This window comes from Elgaria multicarinata, chromosome 5, assembly GCF_023053635.1.
Source record: "Elgaria multicarinata webbii isolate HBS135686 ecotype San Diego chromosome 5, rElgMul1.1.pri, whole genome shotgun sequence".
NCBI lineage: Eukaryota > Metazoa > Chordata > Lepidosauria > Squamata > Anguidae > Elgaria > Elgaria multicarinata.
Genome location: NC_086175.1, coordinates 139,324,730 through 139,347,458, shown reverse-complemented (window position 1 = coordinate 139,347,458; position 22,729 = coordinate 139,324,730). Strand labels below are relative to the sequence as shown.

The 22,729-nt window shown below is 44.3% G+C and overlaps 1 protein-coding gene across 1 annotated transcript in view; it reads right to left on the bottom strand.

Annotated features, from left to right (window-relative positions):
• The window catches only part of LOC134399723 (disintegrin and metalloproteinase domain-containing protein 29-like), a 66,653-nt gene that overhangs the window by 33,616 nt on the left and 10,308 nt on the right, over positions 1-22,729 (bottom strand). Inside the window, exons 3-10 of the mRNA XM_063127809.1 lie at positions 21,669-21,730; positions 21,057-21,135; positions 17,679-17,755; positions 12,861-12,999; positions 8,983-9,051; positions 8,166-8,237; positions 4,274-4,443; positions 464-548 (exon numbers count right to left, since the gene is read on the bottom strand). Of these exons, the coding sequence (XP_062983879.1) occupies positions 464-548; positions 4,274-4,443; positions 8,166-8,237; positions 8,983-9,051; positions 12,861-12,999; positions 17,679-17,755; positions 21,057-21,135; positions 21,669-21,730 (753 nt within the window). The remainder of the gene's footprint in view (positions 1-463; positions 549-4,273; positions 4,444-8,165; positions 8,238-8,982; positions 9,052-12,860; positions 13,000-17,678; positions 17,756-21,056; positions 21,136-21,668; positions 21,731-22,729) is intronic.

The following is a 22,729-nucleotide window of genomic DNA, read 5'->3' as shown; positions in this document are numbered from 1 at the left end:
TTTGATCTCCATTGGCTCCTGGTTGGTTTCCAAGCCCCATTCAAGGTGCTGGTTATCACATTTAACAGTTTGGGGCCCAGGGATTGAAGGGCCCATGCTCGCTCTTTGAGATCTGCTGGGGAAGTTTTGCTCCATGTCCTATGACTATCTGAAGTGCAGCTGGTGGATATGTGGGTGGGGCAGAGCCTATTTATTTATTTATTGCATTTCTATACCGCCCAATAGCCGGAGCTCTCTGAGCTTCCAGAACCTGCCAGAACCTTTCCCCACCTCCTGAAGGCAGCTTTTTCTTGCCCTGTCTCTTCCAACCTTTAGTAGATACGTGATTAATTCTTATTTAGGCAGGACTTCACTTTGAATTAAATGTTTATTTATTGGCTTAATGCTAGGCTATAAAAATGTGGATTAAGGAACCACTGACTGGCATGTCCTCACTGACGGTGCTTAGGGCTCAACCACTTACTTTGACAGCAGAAACGGAGACATAATTGTTAATGCAAAAATGGCCTTGCTGGAACATTGTAATGGAACCGTCCTTCCCCACGATCCTACAATAAAGAAGATGTCAAACATTAATGACACAGTTGTATCCCTAAAATTGTACTGGTGCAGTGTGGTAGAATCACAGTCAAATCTCCTTGAGCCAGTGCAAGGCTCTGTTGCAATGCAAGTAACATTGCGCTGGCATGATATGGATATATTGACTAGGGCTGTGCACAGACCCCACCCCCCGAACCGCTTCGTGGCCCGATCCGGAACTTTCGGATCGGGACGATCCGCTTCGGGTCGATCTGACCCTCCCCCACTCCACTCTGCGGAGTGAGATCTGGAGGGGCGGATAGAGATTTTGCCCTCCCCATCCCTACTTACTTGCCTCCGCGACAGATGGCGGAGGCAGGTAAGTGGGGAAGGGGGGCAAAATGGGCCCCGAATAAGCCCCCCTCCCCCCTTATCTGGCTCCACCATGGTCGCCGCACGGACTGCGGCGTCGGTGGCAGAGCCAAGTAAGCCCCCCTCCCCCCTTACCTGCTTCCATCACGGTCCGGTGCAGGATTCAGCTGAGGCCTCAATTGAAGCCTGCGCCAGACCACGACAGACACAGGTAAGCCCCCCTCACCTGGCTCCGCCGCACATACTGCAGCAGCAGCGGTGGCGCCAGGTGAGCCCCCTCCCCCTTACCTGCGTTCGGAGCTCTGGATGGAGGTGAACTGTTTCACCTCGATCCGCAGTTCCCCCGACCCAATTCGGATCCGCCTTTGGTGGAGGCGGATCGGGTCGCTCCACTCTGGATTCGCGATCTCAATCGGAGTGGAGCACAGCCCTAGCATTGACACATGTGAGAGCCTTTGCGTCTAACAACCCCCAAAGCCTAGGTAAGTTTCCACCACGAAGGGAATGGGGGCGGCAGAGGCAACAGAGCTCTGCATCCCCAACACTGTACTCCTCCGTTTACTGACACTGCTGACCAAACACTCGGCTTGGCAGTACCCTTCCTTGCAGGAATATAGGAACATCAGAAGATGCCATTGGTCCATCTAGCCCAATGGACCAGTCTCTCTTCAGAGAGAGACTGAAAGAACTGGGCCTGTTTAGCCTGGAGAAGAGAAGACTGAGGGGAGACAGGATAGCACTCTTCAAAGACTTGAAAGGTTGTCACACAGAGGAGGGCCAGGATCTCTTCTCGATCCTCCCAGAGTGCAGGACACGGAATAACGGGCTCAAGTTAAAGGAAGCCAGATTCCAGCTGGACATCAGGAAAAACTTCCTGACTGTTAGAGCAGTACGACAATGGAATCGGTTGCCTAGGGAGGTTGTGGGCTCTCCCACACTAGAGGCCTTCAAGAGGCAGCTGGACAACTATCTGTCAGGGATGCTTTAGGGTGGATTCCTGCATTGAGCAGGGGGTTGGACTCGATGGCCTTGTAGGCCCCTTCCAACTCTGCTATTCTATGATTCTATGATTCTAACACCGACTGGCAGCAAGCGCTCTTGAGGGTTTCAGGCAGAATTCTGTCTTTGCCCTACCTGGAGAAGCTGGGGATTGAACCTGCAACCTTCTGCATGCAACACATGTGCTCTATCACACTGAGCTACAGCCATTCAACCAGGCTATGTTGAACAATTGAACAGGCGCCACGATCCAACAGCTGTGGCAGCAGTAGGCCAGATTTCAACCAAATTGGGGAGGGGGCAGCCAGCTCAGCAGGACTAGCAGCAAAGGCCCTCAGAAGTGCTTCACAGGCCCTGTCTGTCACAAGACCACCGCGTAAACTGAGATCCCCATAAACTGCAGCCCCTGAACCCAAGGTCCCTGAGGAAGTGACCGCTTCCCCACCTAGGCATCGCACCCTGCTCCCACCAGCAGATCACCGGCCCATACAATGAACCAGAAGAGGGGAGCAGGGTGCGATGCCTAGGTGGGGAGATGGAATTGCAGGCTCCGGGTCAGGAGACTGACCGTTCAAGCTCACCGCTCTCTAGGAACGTGGGGGTGCTAAGAGTTGTAGTCTGGGCTGAATGAATAGCATAACCTCATGCTCACACTGTGCTGGGACCCCTTGCGAATGAAGGGTGCTTTATAAATTTCAAGAAGAACACAATATAGATGAAACCATTTGGACTTGGAAGCTTGTTGGAACAAGTTGCTCACTTGGAGCCCTCTGCTACGCTTTGTCCCAACGTGCCCCTTGGGCTTCCACTCAAGGTCAAGACAGGACAAGAGATTTATTTATTTGTTACATTTATAAACCGCCCCACAGCCGAAGCCCTCTGGGCGGTTTGGAGGTATGTTCTAGTCTTATATGCTCTGTTAGAAAGGTGCCTACAATTCGTGACACCATTTTGTCTTTCAACAAGGGAAGCCCCTTGTGAAAGAATCAAATACCAGGCAGGCATATTGGAAGGGCTGTGGTTGTGTGGGTACTGAACTGAGGAAATTGAGTCATGGGGATTATCTACTGAATGAACACAATGAAATTTAATAGGGATAAATGCCAAGTTCTACATCTAGGAAATAGAAACCAAAGGCAAAGTTACAAGATGGGGGATACTTGGCTCAGCAATACTACAAACGAGAAGGATCTTGGAATTGTTGTAGATTGCAAGCTGAATATGAGCCAACAGTGTGATATGGCTGCAAGGAAGGCCAATGCTATTTTGGGCTGCATTAATGGAAGTATAGCTTCCAAATCACGTGAGGTACTGGTTCCTCTCTATTCGGCCCTGGTTAGGCCTCATCTAGAGTATTGCGTCCAGTTCTGGGCTCCACAATTCAAGAAGGACGCAGACAAGCTGGAGCGTGTTCAGAGGAGGGCAGCCAGGATGATCAGGGGTCTGGAAACAAAGCCCTATGAAGAGAGACTGACAGAACTGGGCGTGTTTAGCCTGGAGAAGAGAAGATTGAGGGGAGACATGAGAGCACTCTTCAAATACTTAAAAGGTTGTCACCCAGAGGAGGGCCAGGATCTCTTCTCGATCCTCCCAGAGTGCAGGACATGGAATAACGGGCTCAAGCTAAAGGAAGCCAGATTCCAGCTGGACATCAGGGAAAACTTCCTGACTGTTAGAGCAGTACCACATGGAACCAGTTACCTAGGGAGGTTGTGGGCTCTCCCACACTAGAGGCCTTCAAGAGGCAGCTGGACAACCATCTGTCAGGGATGCTTTAGGGTGGATCCCTGCATTGAGCAGGGGGTTGGACTCGATGGCCTTGCAGGCCCCTTCCAACTCTGCTATTCTATGATTCTATGATTCTATGAATCCCTGATGATCAAACCATTGGACAAGATCATTGCTGTGTCTCTTAATACCTTGCCACAGGTGCTCGGATATTGCTCATGAAGGGGATGGTGGTTTCCCATCTAGTGTAAAGTAGTAGCAGTGGCCCTGGCTGTTCCCCAGTGGGCATAGACTGATAGAGTGTGGATCCCACCTTTCCACCAAATAACACTCAAGGTAGTTGATCCATGAGGAAGGACAGTGCCCCCAACCCCAGCCCCTTTTCTTTATGATGTTTATCTATTTGCAAAGATGCTTTAGTTGTGATTTCTGCTCCCTACAGCGGAGATCGGACTTACTTAAGTCCCTTCCAACAATATTATGCTATAGAGATCAGGTTTTGGATACACAAAGCACCTATGGCCGCCCCTGTGGGACACACAGAGGGAAACAGCGCTTCCACATTTTGGAGAAAGCACAACGTCAATAGCAGCACCAGGGGAGAACAGACAGAAGTCAAACACTTCCAACGGAAAAAGATATGAAAGAGCCACACGTGAATAAAGAGGCGTGGCTGAAATGGGCGTGACGCCGCAGCTCAGAAGTAGCATAGCTGTGAAATGCTTCCAAATAATTATCGAGCGTATAATTAATTATTAGATTATCTGGCACTGTCCACAACTCCATTCCCGTCAAAACAACGTGAAGACCTATGCCGTCGTATATCTGAAAACAAAACAAAAAACTTGTATAAAATACAGTAATTAGTATTTGTAATATTATACTTACACATCCTGCAGGGTGAAGATTGCAAACAGATATTGCTTATAAAGGCGATGGTGGTTTTCCACCTACCCTATTTCTTCGATTCTAAGACGCACTTTTTTCTCCATATAAACATCTCTAAAAATGGGGTGCGTCTTAGAATCGCGGGTGTTTCTTAGGGTTCCCCCCCTTTTTAATTTTAATCTTTTTATTATTTCCAAACACCAGTAAATAAAAAACACTAACAAAACAAAACATACATATAAAGACACGCCCACAAAAATAAGACAAAACAAAATCAAACAAACAAAACACCAAATAAAATGTTCTTCCAATATTCTCCTCAGCAAAAATATATAACAATGTTGTCGTTATTATTATTGTTTTTCTTTATCACTGTCAAATCCAAATCTCTAATTTCTCTCTCCACATTTTCTACACTGTTGGTTGAATCCACAGATACACAAGTCATTCATAAAGTTTACAAAAGGTTCCCATTCAGTTATAAATCTTACAGTTGATTTCCCCCTCATTATTGCCGTGAGTTTCGCCATCTCCGCTAGCTCAAACGTCTTCAGTAGCCATTCCTCTGTTGTGGGCGCTATTTTGCCCTTCCATCTTTGGGCATATATCAGTCTTGCAGCTGTCATCATATATAAGAATAGAGTCCCATGATTCTTTTTCATCTGCTCATCCATAAATCCCAAAAGAAAGTATTCTGGTTTCAATTGGATATTAATTTTTAAGGATTTTTTGGATTACAGAATGGATTTGTATCCAGAAAGTCTTTGCTTTTTTGCAGGTCCACCATGCATGGTAGAATGTCCCTTCCTGCTCTTCGCATTTCCAGCACAATCCTGATGTTAGGGTGTTTTTTTTCCTGTTGTTGGTACTGAAATTAGTGTGTCTCACAATCGATGGCGTCTTACAATCGAAGAAATACGGTAGTTTACAGTAGCTGCAGCGGCCCTGGTCAGTGCAGAAGCAGCTGCTCCCCAATGGGCATAGCTTGATTGAATTGCCCACTAACTATTGGGCGGTACAGATATATAATACATGAAATGAAAATGGACTCGATGGCCTTGTAGGCCCCTTCCAACTCTGCTATTCTATGATTCTATGAAGGAGCAGAGCTGATTTCATCATACTGCGGAGAATAAGAGCAATGTGCTTTCCTCCCGTGCTCGTCAGGATGAAGCCCTACTCTTTGTTCTCCGAAGGGTTGTCCAGTTCAGTACTTCTGTAGTGGCTGAGGAAGTTTTGTCTCCTTCCTTTGAGCTTTATCACACCAGCGTTATACTGTGCAATCACGGCGAATTGCATGCAAAGGACTCAGAAGTTTTCCGCCTTATAATCTGCTTTGATTGTGAAGCACTCCCAGGCATCCTGCCTTAATTGTGCTATAAAGCCAAAAGATTCACCGTATTTAGCCCCTACTTTGTGAACATATCTTCCGAGCTGCCACTGGGGTGCAGGAGCAGGATTTTAAAGAAATGCTTACATCTGCGTAAGCTTTAAAGATAAAGACACCACAATTGGCACAGTAATAGATATTAGGGAGAGCTTTAAGCATACCAAATTTGAATTGAATTGGGTTATTCGTTGATTTTTTATGATTTTTTACATTTCCCCCCTTAAGCTCACTTCTTGGTATGCAAAGGATCGCTGTCGCCCGGTAGCAAAAACAACAACAACTGCAAAAGCTTAGCACTACGGGGATAATCCGAGGGAAGCAGGGACGGGGGATGAAGCTTTTTGAATGCCCAGTGCCACTGAGCTCCATCCGATGAGCGTTTCATTGCACGCTCGTTCCTGGGCACTCACGGAGTTTGCTCAGGTCCCTCCCATGACGTCATCTGCCTCCCGCGTTCCTTCCACCCCTTCTGGCCTTCCTCGCACAACAAAAAAAAACCTCTTTAAGTGCGATTTTTTAAAAATCTGGAATCGCTGCTCTCTCCTGCTGTGTGCAGGAGAAGCAGCGCCATTAGAGCAGCGGACTCAATGGGCCTTGTGCTCCTTCTGAGGCGCCAGGGCGATGTTCCCCTCGGCACTATCACTTGCCAATAAAAAAAACCTAATCAAATGACCCAGAGAGCAAAATAGATGGACCATTCTTACCAAGGATGATAGTTCCTTCCTAGGGCGACCCTATGGAAAGGAGGACTGGGCTCCTGTATCTTTAACAGTTGCATAGAAAAGGGAATTTCTGCAGGGGTCATTTGTACATATGGGGAACCTGGGGGAATTCCCTCTTCACTACAACAGTTAAAGCTGCAGGAGCCGTGCCTGCTTTTAAAATGGTCACTCTAGTATAGCTCCTGCAGCTTTAACTGCTGTGATGAAGAGGGAACTTCACCAGGTTCTCCACATATATAAACGACACCTGCTGAAATCCCCTTTTCTATGCAACTGTTAAAGATACAGGATCCCTGTCCTCCTTTTCACAGGGTCACCCTATTCCTTCCATCTATAGGAACTAATCATCCTTGGTTGTTGTTGTTGTTATTATTATTATTAAAAATACTGTAGTTGTGTTTGCTAGTGGCTTGCTCTCTAGTCCCCTTCAGTGTTGGCAAGGTGTGTGGTTTGGGGTTGTTGTTTTTTAAGGAGGCTACTTTTCAAAATGGAGGATGGCTGGCCGTGCAACCCTTCCCCACAATCCATTCTTTCCTGCTAAAAGCCCCTACGCTGAGCTGCTTTTGCTCCTGTAGATTACCATGGCAGGATCTACACTACTGCTTTAAAGCAGTTTATAACAGTTATAAAGCGCTTTAACTGCTTTAAAGTGCTATAAAACTGTTATAAAACACTTTAAAGCAGTAGTGTAGATCCGACCCAGGTAAATGTTTACAAAAGTAAATATGCATCTGGAACCCTGTGGAGGAGGGAAGCTGCTGGGGGGAATTAAAGCCAAAATACCTTCAGTGAGGGAAGGATTAAGAACTCTGTTCCCCACAGCCCACCTCTCCCCTCAAACTGCAAGTTCCTAGGGTGGCTTTTCTTTCTTTCTTTCAGCCCTGGTTAGGCCTCATCTAGAGTATTGCGTCCAGTTCTGGGCTCCACAATTCAAGAAGGACGCAGACAAGCTGGAGCGTGTTCAGAGGAGGGCAACCAGGATGATCAGGGGTCTGGAAACAAAGCTCTATGAAGAGAGACTGAAAGAACTGGGCATGTTTAGCCGGGAGAAGAGAAGATGGAGGGGAGACATGAGAGCACTCTTCAAAGACTTCAAAGGTTGTCACACAGAGGAGGGCCAGGATCTCTTCTCGATCCTCCCAGAGTGCAGGACACGGAATAACGGGCTCAAGTTACAGGAAGCCAGATTCCGGCTAGACATCAGGAAAAACTTCCTGACTGTTAGAGTAGTACGACAATGGAATCAGTCACCTAGGGAGGTTGTGGGCTCTCCCACACTAGAGGCCTTCAAGAGGCAGCTGGACAAGCATCTGTCGGGGATGCTTCAGGGTGGATTCCTGCATTGAGCAGGGGGTTGGACTCGATGGCCTTATAGGCCCCTTCCAACTCTGCTATTCTATGATTCTTCCTTTGCCCCACACATTAGGCTTATGGACATGAATTTGCATGCACTGTATACTTTGAACTGTACAATTTAAGAAGTTAGTTTCCACCCTCAGGCACAGAACAGGAAACACTAGTCAAAATAATTCCTAGAACATACTTACATTGTGAAGGACAGAAATAATTTGGAGCACTGCCAGTATTACTTGAGTTACATTTTGATTTTCCCGCTGAAACTAAAAGAAAGGGGGGTGGGGGTGGAGAAGGGCCAGTTTATGCAGCAGCTATAATGAAGAGCATTAGGAATTTTCATAGCACATTCACCATTCCAGACAATAAGTGACTGGCACCATTCATGCACTTGGTTGAATGCGTTCCCGTATGTCACATCTTCCCTGACATGGGATGTGCTATATTTTGTTTTAGGGAACTGTCAAGTCTTCTCTCAGAAATGGCATCTGTTGCTTTTTGAGTGAAATCTCAGAAATAGCTCCTGAACACTCTGTGGTGTGAATGACGGTAAGCAACGCTCTAATAACGTCTCACAAGAGTTATCCATCATTTGTATGAATGGGAGCATTATATATGTCCTGTCCACATGGCCGAATGGGCGAAGTTCACTGGCATGGCGAGCACCCTGGTCAGGGCGTGGAGAGGGCGTGGAGTGGAGAGGTGCTACCCACCCCCTCGATGGTCTTAAATACCATCAAAACAACCGGTACAACAAACATCCCAGGGAGCAGCTGTCTCTTGATAGTGTAGCTATCAAGATAGGCAATAAGGTTCTCTCCACACAATATATTGACTTTTGGAACTAGTTACTTAACGAGGAGAATTATTTGTACTCCATTCTGAAATGTGGCTCTCCCTTAAGCATATAATAACAGCTTGGGTACCAAAACAACCTACTAAATAGTTGAACGTACATACGTGCTCATACATTAACTATTAGGAGGAAGAGTACAGGTTGTCACAACTTACCATGGAGTTGTCGCAAACAGCAAAATACTCTAGGTATCTGGATGGTGCCTTGTTTCCAGGAAACTCTGCCTAAAATATTGGAATATATATCTTGGCAGTCATTGGTGCAAGGCCCAGGTTAATACTAGCAGTTGGGACAGGGACATAGAAATGTAGCAAGCTGCCTTATCACACCATTGGTCCATCTAAGCTAGTGGTTCCCAAACTTTTTCAGGTCACCGCCCCCTTGGCTCCACAAACTCATGCCCAGTGCCCCCTACCCTACACTATAAAAATCATTATTCAGAATAGCGGTTTTCACCGACCCACTAAGGAAGATAATAACAATAAAATTCAAAACAATAACAATTAATTGAATATTTATTCAAAATCCAATTACTTCTTTTCCCTCCCTCACTCGGCAAGCTCAGGGCGGGTGCCTCCCATTCAAAGGGCCGCACTCCTCTAGATCCTGCTGGTCTGGGCGCCCAGGTTGAGCAGCGACGCCAGGCAGAGGAGCTGAGCTGAGGAGCTGAGGATGAAAAGGGGGCTGTGCTGCACCCGGCCCCTTTAAATGGGAAGCACCCACCGCAGGCTTGCCGAGGGGAAAAGAGAGCAAACGCCTCTGTTTTGCAGCCGGCGTGGCATGGCACACCAAGCAGGGTATGTCTCTTCATTAGCGTTTGGGTGCTTTTGAAACATTTCAATTCACCGTAAAAAGGACTCTTCTTAAACGGTATTAATACTTGTGTTGATTCTTCCCCTATATGTCTTGGGACCAAACTACCTTCTCCCATAAAAATGTCCCTGGGTTTTAAGACCTTCTGGGGAGGTGCTTCTTGGAAAAGACCACCTCGAGCGCCCCCTGCCGCCCCTTTGCCTCTTAGCGCCCCCCTGCCACCCCTTGCCTCTTAGTGACCCCCTATGCAATCCCACCCACCCCAAGTGGGTGGTACCGCCCACTTTGGGAACCACTGATCTAGCTCAACATCATCTACAATATACACACCCAGCAGGAATACGTGTGTGTGTGTGTGTGTGTGTGTGTGTGTGTGTGTGTGTGTGTGTAGGGCCATGAGGTTTATAGCCTTGTTGACGCAAGCTTTCTAGAAGGAATCTAGGGGGGAATCCGCACGTCGTACCGAGACCGCTTCTAAGCGACCCCAGTGCGACGTGAAAGCGATCGTGTAACTTGCCTTTGAAAGAGCCGAAGAGCCGGCGTCCTTGCCGCCGCCGCCACCCACAGACCTCCTCGCCGGCTGGGATAGAGAGCTCGGGGGAAGAAGGCGGGGTGGAGAGCTTCTCTCCACCCCGCCTTCTTCAGCCGAGCTCTCCTCGCTAGCCGGCGAGGAGGTCTGTGGGTGGCGGCGGCGGCAAGGACGCCGGCTCTTCGGCTCTTTCAAAGGCAAGTTACACGATCGCTTTCACGTCGCACTGGGGTCGCTTAGAAGCGGTCTCGGTACGACGTGTAGATTCCCCCTTGGTCTATAAAATAGTCTGGGTCTGCACCTTCCGTAGCTGCATCAAGAGCAGGAGAGGAAGGGAAGCTGTGGTGTGCAACTGAAAAGAGAAATGGGCCACTGCTTTAGCTTGTCAACATAGATTTTAACCTCTTGCAGCCTCTCACAATATGGCCACTGGTGGATCCCCGCCCCCCCTCCCAGCTCAGAGCTAGGGATGCAACAATTAGCCATCATTTACAATTTTCAAAGCAAAAGTCACAGCTACAGGTAGGCGTCCCGAATAAAGCAACAAGTCTCTAAGCATTTATCACAGATCTACGGAGAAAAATAAACAGCCAGTCATTTATTGTGCAATAAAGCCGGTTGCAAAGAATTGCGACTGACGTGCGGTGGACTACCCGGCACCATGTGAAATAACCAGTTAGTCATTTCTACAATGGAGACAACAATAGGCCATTGCAAGTAAGTTAGCATTTCAGTAGAATAACAGTGTTGCCCAAAGCCTGGCTATGATATAGGGATGGACGGATCTGTCCGTTTTGCTTTCTCACACATTCAATTTTTTTTTTTAAAAAAATATCTCCAGTACTCTCTTCCCTAATATTTTCATCCCAAACATTTGTGAATTTTGGTTAATTCTTATCAAAAGAGAATTATCACCCATCTATCCTGGCCGAATTCAACAGGTACAGCTATTCCCAGGGAGAGGACCACGCTGTACCTGCCTGCCATTACAGCTGCTAACGATGAGGAGCCCAACAGAAAATAAAAGCGGTCACATACCTCATCCCATACCATAAACATGGCTGAACACACAGGGCCTCAAACGCAGACTTTTAAGAGCTAAGCACACACAGCCCTGGGCCTGGATGAATGGATCTGTCCATTTCATTTCTACCCACATTCATATTTTGATCAGTGGATCTGAAAATCCCGATGAGCTCTTAGTGAGAGGTCAGACCTCGGAGGGGTTTTCCCAACACCAGAGCCTCCCTCCTGACTCGGAGAGCCACTGTAGAGGTTTCAGCGGTGGCTCTCTCTACAAGGTTTTAAGTTGTAGAGCAAAGGAAATTCACCCATTGGGGGGTTGCTTGTGGGGAGGGAGTGGTCATACATCTGAAGGATCCACAGTCCTCTCGGGCCCTGACGGTGACCCCCAACACAGAGGTAGGGTGACCATATGAAAAGGAGGGCAGGGCACCTGCAGCTTTAACTGCTATGATGAAAAGGGAATTTCACCAGGTTCCCCATATATACAAATGACACCTGCTGAAATTTTCTTTTCAATACAACTGTTAAAGATACAGGAGCCCGGTCCTCCTTTTCATATGGTCACCCTAACAGAGGGTAAGTCAGACATGCCGAGGTTCATCTAATTGAACTTCTGAAAACCAAAGTTAGCCTTGCCAAAATCTATATCGTTGTAATGCCTTTATTAGGCCACCTCAAAGGTTGCAAAATACTGTGCAAGCTTGAGATCCTACACTGGAGAAAGATGGTCTTGTGCAGCCCTCCTTAAAATTAGGGTGACCCTATGGAAAGGAGGACAGGGCTCCTGTATCTTTAACAGTTGCATAGAAAAGGGGATTTCAGTAAGTGTTATTTGTATATATAGAAAAGCTGGTAAAATTCCCTCTTCATCACCACAGTTAAAGTGCAGGAGCTATACTAAAGTGGCCAGATTTAAAAGAGGGCAGGGCACCTGCAGCTTTAACTGTTGTGATGAAGAGGGAATTTCACCAGGTTCTCCATATATACAAATGACACCTGCTGAAATTCCCTTTTCAATACAACTGTTAAAGATACAGGAGCCCGGTCCTCCTTTTCATATGGTCACCCTATTAAAATAATATTTTAATTTGCAGTGTGCATTGACTGTCTCTATAGGGAACTATAGAGTGTGGTGTAGTGGCTAAACTGTTGGACTGGTTGTTGGGAGATCCGGGTTCTAGTCCCCACTTGGCCGTGGAAACCCACTGGGTGACTTTGGGCCAGTCACAGACTCTCAGCCCCCTCTATCTCACAGGGTTGCTGTTATGAGGATAGAGAGGAGGAGGATTATGTATGCCGCCTGGGGTTCCTTGGAAGAAAAAAGGCGGGATATAAATGCAATAATAAAATAAATAAATAAATAAAATGTTTTGTCTTTGCTCTACTTTTATACTTTGCATAAATCCTTCTAAGGAAGTTAGTTCTTAAGTAAACATTTTAAAAAATTAATATCAAGACAATACCTGTAGGTCCCATAAGAAAAAGAGCCGTACTTTATTTACAGGTAATTCTCATGCATCCTGGTTAACATAAGTAACAATTTGCTTATAGCCACTGGGGTATGAGAACTTGTCTATAAGAAGGAACTGTGGCACAACTTACATTACTGCCTGCAGATGAAATACTGGCATTCACAGCGGATCTCAGTTTTGTTTTATAATTTGCCAGCTGATCCTGATCTTCAAGAATCCCCTTACATGGTTCATGTTGTTCTGGATCCTTGCGATAAATAAGGTGTTGAAATTCACGGGAATTCTCCACAGGCTTTATTTCATACTTTAAACTTCCAATCTGTATATATCCCCTGAAAAATTTCAACAGGATTCTTAGGTTCAGTCCTATAAGCGATTACTGTGTGAACAGAATCTGTTTAAGATCCTGCATGGAGCAGGGGGTTGGACTTGATGATCTTATAGGCCCCTTCCAACTCTAGTATTCTATGATTCTAAGAAAGTTTCCTAAATAAATAACAACATAGTGTTGTTCTCAGGGCCATTCTTGGGGGGGGGGGAAATGGCTGTCCCCATTAGCCACCCCCCCTTAAAATATCTCTGGGAACACCACTAGGTTGTGATGCAGCATTGTTCCCAGGGGCCTAAGGAATGTGGCGCGGCTGGGAGCAGCCCAATTGAGGCAGCGGCAAGGTTTTTTTAGGGTGCGGTTAAGAAAAGAAAAACCCTCAGTCACTTCAACTTTATTTATTTATTGCATTTCTATACCGCTCAATAACCAAAGCTCTCTTTAATAACACCCCTTTAAAAAAAAATTGTATTAATCGAAAGATAATACAATCTCGAGAGAAATATTAGCCTGCTCCCTCCTTGATGGGCTTTCGGAAGCAGGCTAAAATTTGTTTGTTCCAGCAGGCCTTTGGGGAGTAATTTGGTCCTCCATCTATGTTAATGACTTAGAATTTTGTTGTGTATTTTAAACGTTTTTGTGTTTTTTTTACATTTCTTTTCCTAGGTTTTACAATGTATGTTTTAAACTTTGTAAGACCGCCTTGAGGCCCAGTATTGGGCAAAAGGTGGGATACAAATAAATATAATAATAATAATAATAATAATAATAATAATAATAATAATAATAGGCTCAGCACTAATTAGTACATGGTGCCAGAGATGTTGTTGGAAAGTTGTGTTATTGGTGCTCCCGTGCCTCATGTTTTGGTCTTTTGGTTTTGTGCTTTTTACTTAGGGGTCATCTACACCAGCCGGATATTCCACTAGGAAAGCAATGTGAAAGTGGTATATAAAAGGCAGGAGCCACACTCCTGCTTTATAGTGGTGTTGAAGTGCACTGACAACTGTTGGGGCCCATGGACACAGACCATATACCGCTTATACTGCTATATCCTGTTTGGTGTGGCTCCTGCCTTTTATATACCGCTTTCATAGTGGAATATCCTGCTTGGTGTTGATGAACCCATAGTCTACGGTAGTTGTGGTTATCATAGCGGGACCTCCCAAGTACATTAGACATTTTTTCAAACATGCTTCATATATAGCATATGGTGTAGCAAAATGGCTAAGAGATTAAGGGCTTCTCTACACCAGGGTAGCACCTGTACCGGGACTTCTCCTTCTGGATTCTTTGCGGGATTAAGATCTGCTCCTTTACACGTGCTTATGTGTGTTCCCCCCTCCCCCAGGGAATTACTTTCTCTGCAAGTTCTATACGTTTCATTATACCGCCACTAGCTGGCACTGGGGTATAGCAGAATTGCACAATTTTGTAAAGGACCTGCAAACTTCCTTGAGTGACAAATCACAAGCCTACGATAAAAACCTCATGCAGAGATGCCCTAATATGCAATCCTACACGTTTAGACAGAAATAAGTCCAGGGCCCTCCTCTGCTTCCCCCCAATGCGAGACATACAATATGGTGGGACATAGGAGAGGGCTATCTCTGTTATGACACCCCAGCGGTGGAATACCCTCCCCTTGGAGGCCTGACTGGCACCGACACCGGCTTCAGTTTGGTGCCATGTTAAAACATGGCCTCTTTATCAAAGCCTTTGAGGGCTAAATTCTCCATGGTTGCACATATTTAATTGTTTTTATTGCTTTTTAAAAATTTCTGTTATTAACTTGTTAACAATTTAATAACTTTTTAGCTGTGTGTATTTATGTTTACATTGTTCTGATTTTATCTGTACACCGCCCTGAGATCCCAATGGGACACACATGTTTTAATAAATAAAATAATAATAAATAAATCCAAACCCCAGCATCCCCCAGGCATCCATGCTGCCTTCGGGAAGCTAGTAGTTGTGGGACTTATTTCTGTCTAAACATGCATAGGGTTGCACCCTAAGTTGCAAATCAGGAAGTCCCTGGTTCAAATCTCAGCCCTGCTACGAACTTAAGGCAAGCTGCCCCGTCTCAGCCTCAGTCACTCCATCCGCAATATAGGGGATAATAATGTCAACTGAGGCCCTTTCTACACCTAAGGGTTATACCAGGAAAATGGAGGGATTGTCCCTGCCTGCTCCTGGGATCCCCTGTGTGGCATTTGGATGCACAGGGACGATCCCGGGACAATCCCGGGATATAGGGCTGGTGTAGACATGCCCTGGCTCAACTTACAAGTGAAACACTTTGAACACTTGAAAGCACTCATTTTAAGAATTACTTTTTGTTATTGTTGTTATTGTTATTGACGATGTTAATGCTGGTAGCATACGTCAGTGAGCGTTCTGTAAAAGCGTCAAAAGAGAAGCGAATCAAGCAGAGACGCACATACCTATTCCTAGCTAGAGAGGAAGTTCTGTGTGATCGCAGTTATAACGAGGATAATACTTACAGCCTTTAATAACAGTCAGCTTCCCATAATTTCTTAATGACTTGTTTATGTGTGTTAAGTTTATACACATTATTTTTTGGTCAGAATCCAAACACCTGGAGGGGATCTACACTAGTACATGAAATGTTGTTTTTACAGTCATTGAACGTTTTGTTTTTGAACGATTTAAAACGTAGCAGTTTTTAAAACGTTTACTTACTTTTCTCTTTCCTTGGGAATGCATTCCCTTTGGCCACACTAAGAAAACAAATCCGTTTGTTCTTCCCCCCACCCCACCCCGTCTGCCAATTTCCCCTTCCACTTCCTCTTCTCTCCACCGGCAAACAAACCAGGAAGCAGCCTCTCAAAACTGAAACTAAAAAAAAGGCTGCAAAAAAGAGGCTCGAAAAAAGCCCCGGCTCCAACTTTGGGCACAGAAATTACATAAACATGCCCCCAGGAATGTGATTGGCTAATTAAGAATTACAGGAAACCTATTTAATACGATGAAATCGACCACATCGTACCAAATAGAACGACTTATTTCAGAGAAGTTCAGAACAAAAAACGGAGAACAGACAACAATAAAACGTCTCAAACTGAACGTCATGTGGCGAAATACTACCAAATCCACACTTAAAAACAGTAAGACACGTTCTAACTACTAGTGTAGATCCCTTCAAACAGACCTTGTGGGGTATAGGGGAAACAGAAAGCAGATTTGTCCATCTTAGGATCTCCCAAGCTGAACATAACTCACCAAACGTGTTTCGCAGCCTATCAGAGTATGACAATTGCCCTTGTTTTCTACAGCCTGCCTAATTTATTTATTTATTATTTATTTATTAATTAATTACATTTCTATACCGCTCTCTGGGCGGTTCACAAAAATTAAAACCATTCAAAGTATAAAACAACAGCATAAAACCAAAATATAAAATACAATATAAAAGCTCAACTGGATAAAAACAGCAGCAATGCAAAAATACAAATTTAAAACACCGAGTTAAAATTTATTTATAGACAGTTAAAATGCTGGGAGAATAAAAAGGTCTTCACTTGGCATCTAAAGGCATATAATGTAGGTGCCAAGCGAACCTCCTAAAGATGTAAACTCCTGGGAAGGGGGAAACCCGGAAAAATCCGGGAGCCTTTATTTGTTTTTTTCTGGAAAATTGGAAAAATTGAAAGGAAAAAAAGGAAGAAAAATGAATTATGGAATGTTTTATTTTAGCATGGTGAATAAAATGTTTACAACAAGGTATTCATATAATTACTTCTCCAAATGATTTCTAAAAACTATGTAGCGTATCAGATTATTACAATTTCTGTGCACCGAGGACAAGCGAGTCCTAGGTTGCAAATTGAGACTATATAACTCTCAAATGCAAGAGCAAGATGCATTTCTGCCTCTAGGGGGCACTGCCACTGAAGCAGAGACTGAAATGGATACTGATCGCAATAGCTCAGAAAACGAGTCTGATTAAATTTCATGCATATTCATTGAATCTTGGTCCCCCCTTTTTCTCAGTTCTTTTTATGGGAATGGGTGCTTTATGTCCGCTTGACACTGTGGAGGACTAGCGGAGACATAAATATTTTTCTTTGTTACTAATGTTGATAGTTTCCTCTGTTGTTTTTGAATGTTTTTTTGCCTGCTCCTCATAAACTGGAAAAACCAAAGAGGTTCTTTACAGCTCAGGTGTTTCTTACAGTTCAGGAGCTTGTAGCTCCATTTGTTACCAAAAAAAAGTAAAAATTTTAAAAAAGTAAATTCAAATTGCTTGAATATACTGTACTTTTAATACACCAATTGTGATAATTTCATAGCTTGTACACAATTACATTTTATATTCCTAAAGTAAAAAAGTGACTTTCAACTTGTAAAAAGTGCTAATATTATATTTTTTCCCCAATTTTTCCAAAAATTTCCTTTTTTTTTCTGAACGCCTCCCCCCTCCCCCTGGGGGAGGGACTGTATTTTTCCCATGGCTTCAAAATTTCCAGCAATTTTATATTTCTAAGCCTGCCCAGCACTGAAAAACGCCTGTTGGATGTACAGTGTTCAGCCTGGTACATTACAAGATGTACAGGCCTGACATTAAGAAGAGCTGAAGGGGCAGAACCCTTCTGTTATCTTAATACCCAGATCAACAGCCATCTTTTCAAACCATCCATCATAGCACATAGCCATTACCAAAGCCCAATGCAGGTAGAGAGGACAACGTCAGAATCCGGGGCTGCTTCCACATAGCCACTATAATAGCAATCAACCTGCAAGGTTCAAAAATGTTGCGTCATAATGGTTTAGAACAAAATTGAATAAGACATAGCAGATCAAAGCATAGGTCAAGGTTAGGAATGTTTGCTAACCTACACAAATCAGAGTTCGTAACAGAGAGGAGGGCCAGGATCTCTTCTTGATCCTCCCAGAGTGCAGGACACGGAGTAACGGGTTCAAGTTAAAGGAAGCCAGATTCCAGCTGGACATCAGGAAAAACTTCCTGACTGTTAGAGCAGTACGACAATGGAATCAGTTACCTGGGGAGGTTGTGGGCTCTCCCACACTGGAGGCCTTCAAGAGGCAACTGGACAACCATCTGTCAGGGATGCTTTAGGGTAGATTCCTGCATTGAGCAGGGGGCTGGACTTGATGGCCTTGCAGGCCACTTCCAACTCTGCAATTCTATGATTCTATGAAAAGTGATGCAATTGGATCGGAACTTATTATGAAGGGCCTTAGCTAGACTGAAGGTTTATCCCGGGATCGTCCCGGGATCATACCTGTTCATGTAAATGACACACAGGATATCCCGGGAGCAGGCAGGGACAACCCCGGGACAATCCCGGGATAAACCTTAGGTCTAGCTAAGGCCAAGGAAATGCCTAAGAAGGCTACAGTGAGAGGGCAGAGAACTCAAGGACTTCTGATGGGCTCAGCCACAAGAGCTGCTTCTCTTTTAAATGAACACAAGGGCTCAGTTCAGACAACACGTTTCTCAGCGGTGGTTTTAGAACTCCATGTGGAGTTTTTACACCACCATTGAGAAATGTGTTGTCTGGCAGGAAAACTCCCCGCAACAGTGGATTTTTTTTTTAAAAAAAACCCCACACCCCATGCAGAATATCCACGCTGTGCAGAGGAGAGTTCCTGAGCAACAGTTCTGTTGTGTGGAGGGCTCCGTGGAGTTTTCCATTGCATTGAGTTGAGTTTTCCCACTGGCTACAGAGTTCGCTGGCAAGATCAGTGAAAGGGGTCTGGAAACAAAGCCCTATGAAGAGAGACTGAAAGAACTGGGCAGGTTTAGCCTAGAGAAGAGAAGATTGAGGGGAGACATGATAGCACTCTTCCAATACTTGAAAGGTTGTCACACAGAGGAAGGCCAAGATCTCTTCTTGATCCTCCCAGAGTGCAGGACGCAGAATAAGGTGCTCAAGTTACAGGATGCCAGATTCCGGCTGGACATCTGGAAAAACTTCCTGACCGTTAGATAGGGTGACCATATGAAAAGGAGGACAGGGCTCCTGTATCTTTAACAGCAATGTAGGAAAGGGAATTTCAGCAGGTGTCAATTGAAGAGGGTGAAATTCCCTCTCCATCACAAGAGTTAAAGCTGCAGAAGCCCTGCCCTCTTTTGTATCTGGCCACTCTACTATAGCTAGTGTAGCTTTAACTGTTGTGATGAAGAGGGAATTTCACCCACTTCAATTGACACCTGCTGAAATTCCCTTTCCTACATTACTGTTAAAGATACAGGAGCCCTGTCCTCCTTTTCATATGGTCACCCTACCGTTAGAGCAGTACGACAATGGAATCTGTTACCTATGGAGGTTGTGGGCTCTCCCACCCTAGAGGCCTTCAAGAGGCAGCTGGACAACCACCTGTCAGGGATGCTTTAGGGTGGATTCCTGCACTGAGCAGGGGGTTGGACTCGATGGCCTTGTAGGCCCCTTCCAACTCTGTTGTTCTATGATTCTATGAAAGGAGCCACCGGGATTGTTTTTTTGCAGCAATGGCTGATGGGATACCATCGGGAGGATCGGGGGAGGAGAGAGGGTGGAGAAAGTGTCAATCAAACATCACAATGGATTTCACTTAACTCCACGGGAGCCCACAGTCACACCACGGTGGAGTTAGAACATGTTGTATGGAGTTTTCACTCTGCATTGACTAACGTGTTGTCTGAACTGAGCCAAGGAAGACCCAGTTAAGTGTCAGATCCGAGGGGGGGGGGGCGCTGAGACATTTTCTTCATTAGGCAATTAACAAGAGGCTGTCCCTGACTGAATGTATGCATGTGCAGCAGTGGGGCCACCTGCCACAACCATGGCTTTTGATTTTATACTCAGCAGTTGAGGTTACACATGTGCAGAGCCACACAGAAAACTGGGTGATTCATTATTTCTTTAGGAGGTGTGGGAGCGGCCTGAATTAGCCCCGTGCTTCTCCCTCTCACTTTTCAAGAAGATTATCAGGAGTGTTGGCAATGATCTGAACTGGGACTATAAGCGCACAACCCTTGGTGGCAGGATTGTGCCTAATATAGAGTGATCCTATGGAAAGGAGGACTGGGCTACTGTATCTTTAACTGTTGCATAGAAAAGCGAATTTCTGCAGGTGTCATTTGTACATATGGAGAACCTGGTGAAATTTCCTCTTCATCACAACAGTTCAAAGCTGCAGGAGCCGTGCCCGCTTTTAAAATGGTCACTCTAGTATAGCTCCTGCAGCTTTAACTGTTGTGATGAAGAGGGAATTTCACCAGGTTCTCCATATATACAAATGACACCTGCAGAAATTCCCTTTTCAATACAACTGTTAAAGACACAGGAGCTCTGTCCTCCTTTTCATATGGTCACCCTACGTAATAGTCAGGAGGAATGAGGTTTATGGCGCCCTTCTAGCTAGGTACATCATCACACAAAGTCTTGCTGTTTCTCATGTGTATGTCGTTCATTGGATTCAGGCATTATGTTTAAATGTTGGCTAGGGCAATGTGAGTATGAGACTGTTTCATGCTTTAACCATCATCACTTAAACAGGCCAAGGAGACATGAAAACATTTAAGAGACGTTAACTAAAATGATTGGTATCATTTTGATTGCTATAATTTTGATTGCTACAGTAGCTGTGCCCTATAAAAGCCTGCCAGCAGGGCCTGTGTCATTTTCTCATTTACGTACAGCACCCAGCATTGGTCATTGCATTTTAAATTAATTGCTGCAAACTGCTTTGGAAGACCACTTTTGCCTAAAGGAAAGAATGAATGAGCAAATTGGCCATCATGAAAGGCAGTTCATTGACGTTTGATCAATAAGAAGTTCATTTACATGCATCAAAACCTCACAAAAACCTCAGCAACTCTGCTGAGCAGAGAATTATTTTTTTTAAATGGATGCTTGGCTCATTTTTGTACTGTATTACAACAGCTAACCATTATATAGATAGAGTGAAAATCAGCATTAACCTTTTGTTCAGCCATGTCTAGCATATTCAACTCCACTTCGGTTTTCAAAAATGCAAGACCAAGCAATAAAGTTTCCAACTTGCTTTAACCTTTATCCTAAAATGTACCTTAAAATACGGATGATCTTTTTGTCGGTTTCCTTTCGAATCAAAAGTGTAAATAGGCATATTCCGAAATATAAAGGATCTGCATGTAAACAATTATTAGAAATGCAGAATGTACTTGCTCTCTAAATGCTGTCTCTTGAATCAGCAACTTACTGACCATGCTTTACATCTATTCATAATTTGAATTAAAATACCCATGTTGACATTTTACTTACACCCACTGAAAAATTAACTCTACTGCTACTGCTGCACATGCATGAAGTTAGAAGGACACAACCTTCAAGAGTATACAGCTAATATATCACCTAAAACAATTAACTTGGAACAAATCCTAACCTATTCTAAAGAAGTCGTTTTCAAGATAATCATCCTTACAATTATAACCATCTGTAAATTCATTAATTTTGGAGGCACACTAAATTGTGCCATCATAATCACAGTTCCAATAAATCAGCCTAAACAAAATACCAGCGATTGTTCCTGCTCTTGCTAACACACATCTAAACTGGAGGCTTGTTAACTCATTGTGTGTGAGTTCATTCTATCCACACTTAAAAGAATAGGACTCTTCTCCTCAAAACCCTAAGAGCTTAGGGAAAAGGAATCACTTACTTCTGATGAAGGTGAACAATCCTGTTAACTCCTTCAATTCTCATTAGATAAGACACTTCTTTCTAAACAAGTGAAAAATACAATTACTTAAAATGTGAACCAATTCCTCCCTTTGATTTCACATAACAAGAAAGTACTTGTCTACTCCACATGTGTTCAAGAATTTCTTCTAATCTTTTGCTCTCCTTCTCTGTCTTTTTTTTTTAAAAAAATATAGAAGTCCATTTCCAGTTTGAGTTTGTTTATTTTTAAACAGGTTAAGGCTGCAATTCTATGCCAATTTACCTGGGAGTAATTGAACTCAATAGGAATTTGGAGTAAACATTTATGGTAACATACTGTAGGGTGACCACATTAAAAGGAGGACCGGGCTCCTGTATCTTTAACAGTTGCATAGAAAAGGGAATTTCAGCAGGTCTCCTTTGTACATATGGAAAACCTGGTGAAATTTCCTCTTCATCATAACAGTTAAAGCTGCAGGTGCCCTTCCCTCTTTTAAATCTGGTTACTCTAGCATAGCTCCTGCAGCTTTAACTGTTGTGATGAAGAGGGAATTTCACCAGGTGCGACATGCCTACAAATGACACCAGGGCAGGATCTACACCACTGTTTTAAAGCGCTTTATAACAGTTTTGACAACTGTTGGGGCCCAGGACACACTCCATATACAGTTGTCAAAACTGTTATAAAGTGCTTTAAAGCAGTAGTGTAGATCTGGCCCAGCTGTTGAAATTCCCTTTTCTATGCAACTGTTAAAAATACAGGAGCCCTGTCCTCCTTTCCATAGGGTCACCCTGTTCCAATGTATTAATAACACAACTTGAACAGCAAACTAATTAACTGAATACATAAAATACTAGGCTGTAGAAAGATGCATGAAATGCTGAAGCACGTTGACATAAAAGAAATGGTATGGTATGGATAAAGTTAAAAGACAATGCAAAGCCAGGCCTTCTAGGCTGCCACTCAGTATGGCAGGGAACCAGGCAAGAAAAGGACTTCAGTTCTACTGAGAACAAACTTATTTTATTTATTTATTAATTACACTTATATACCGCTCC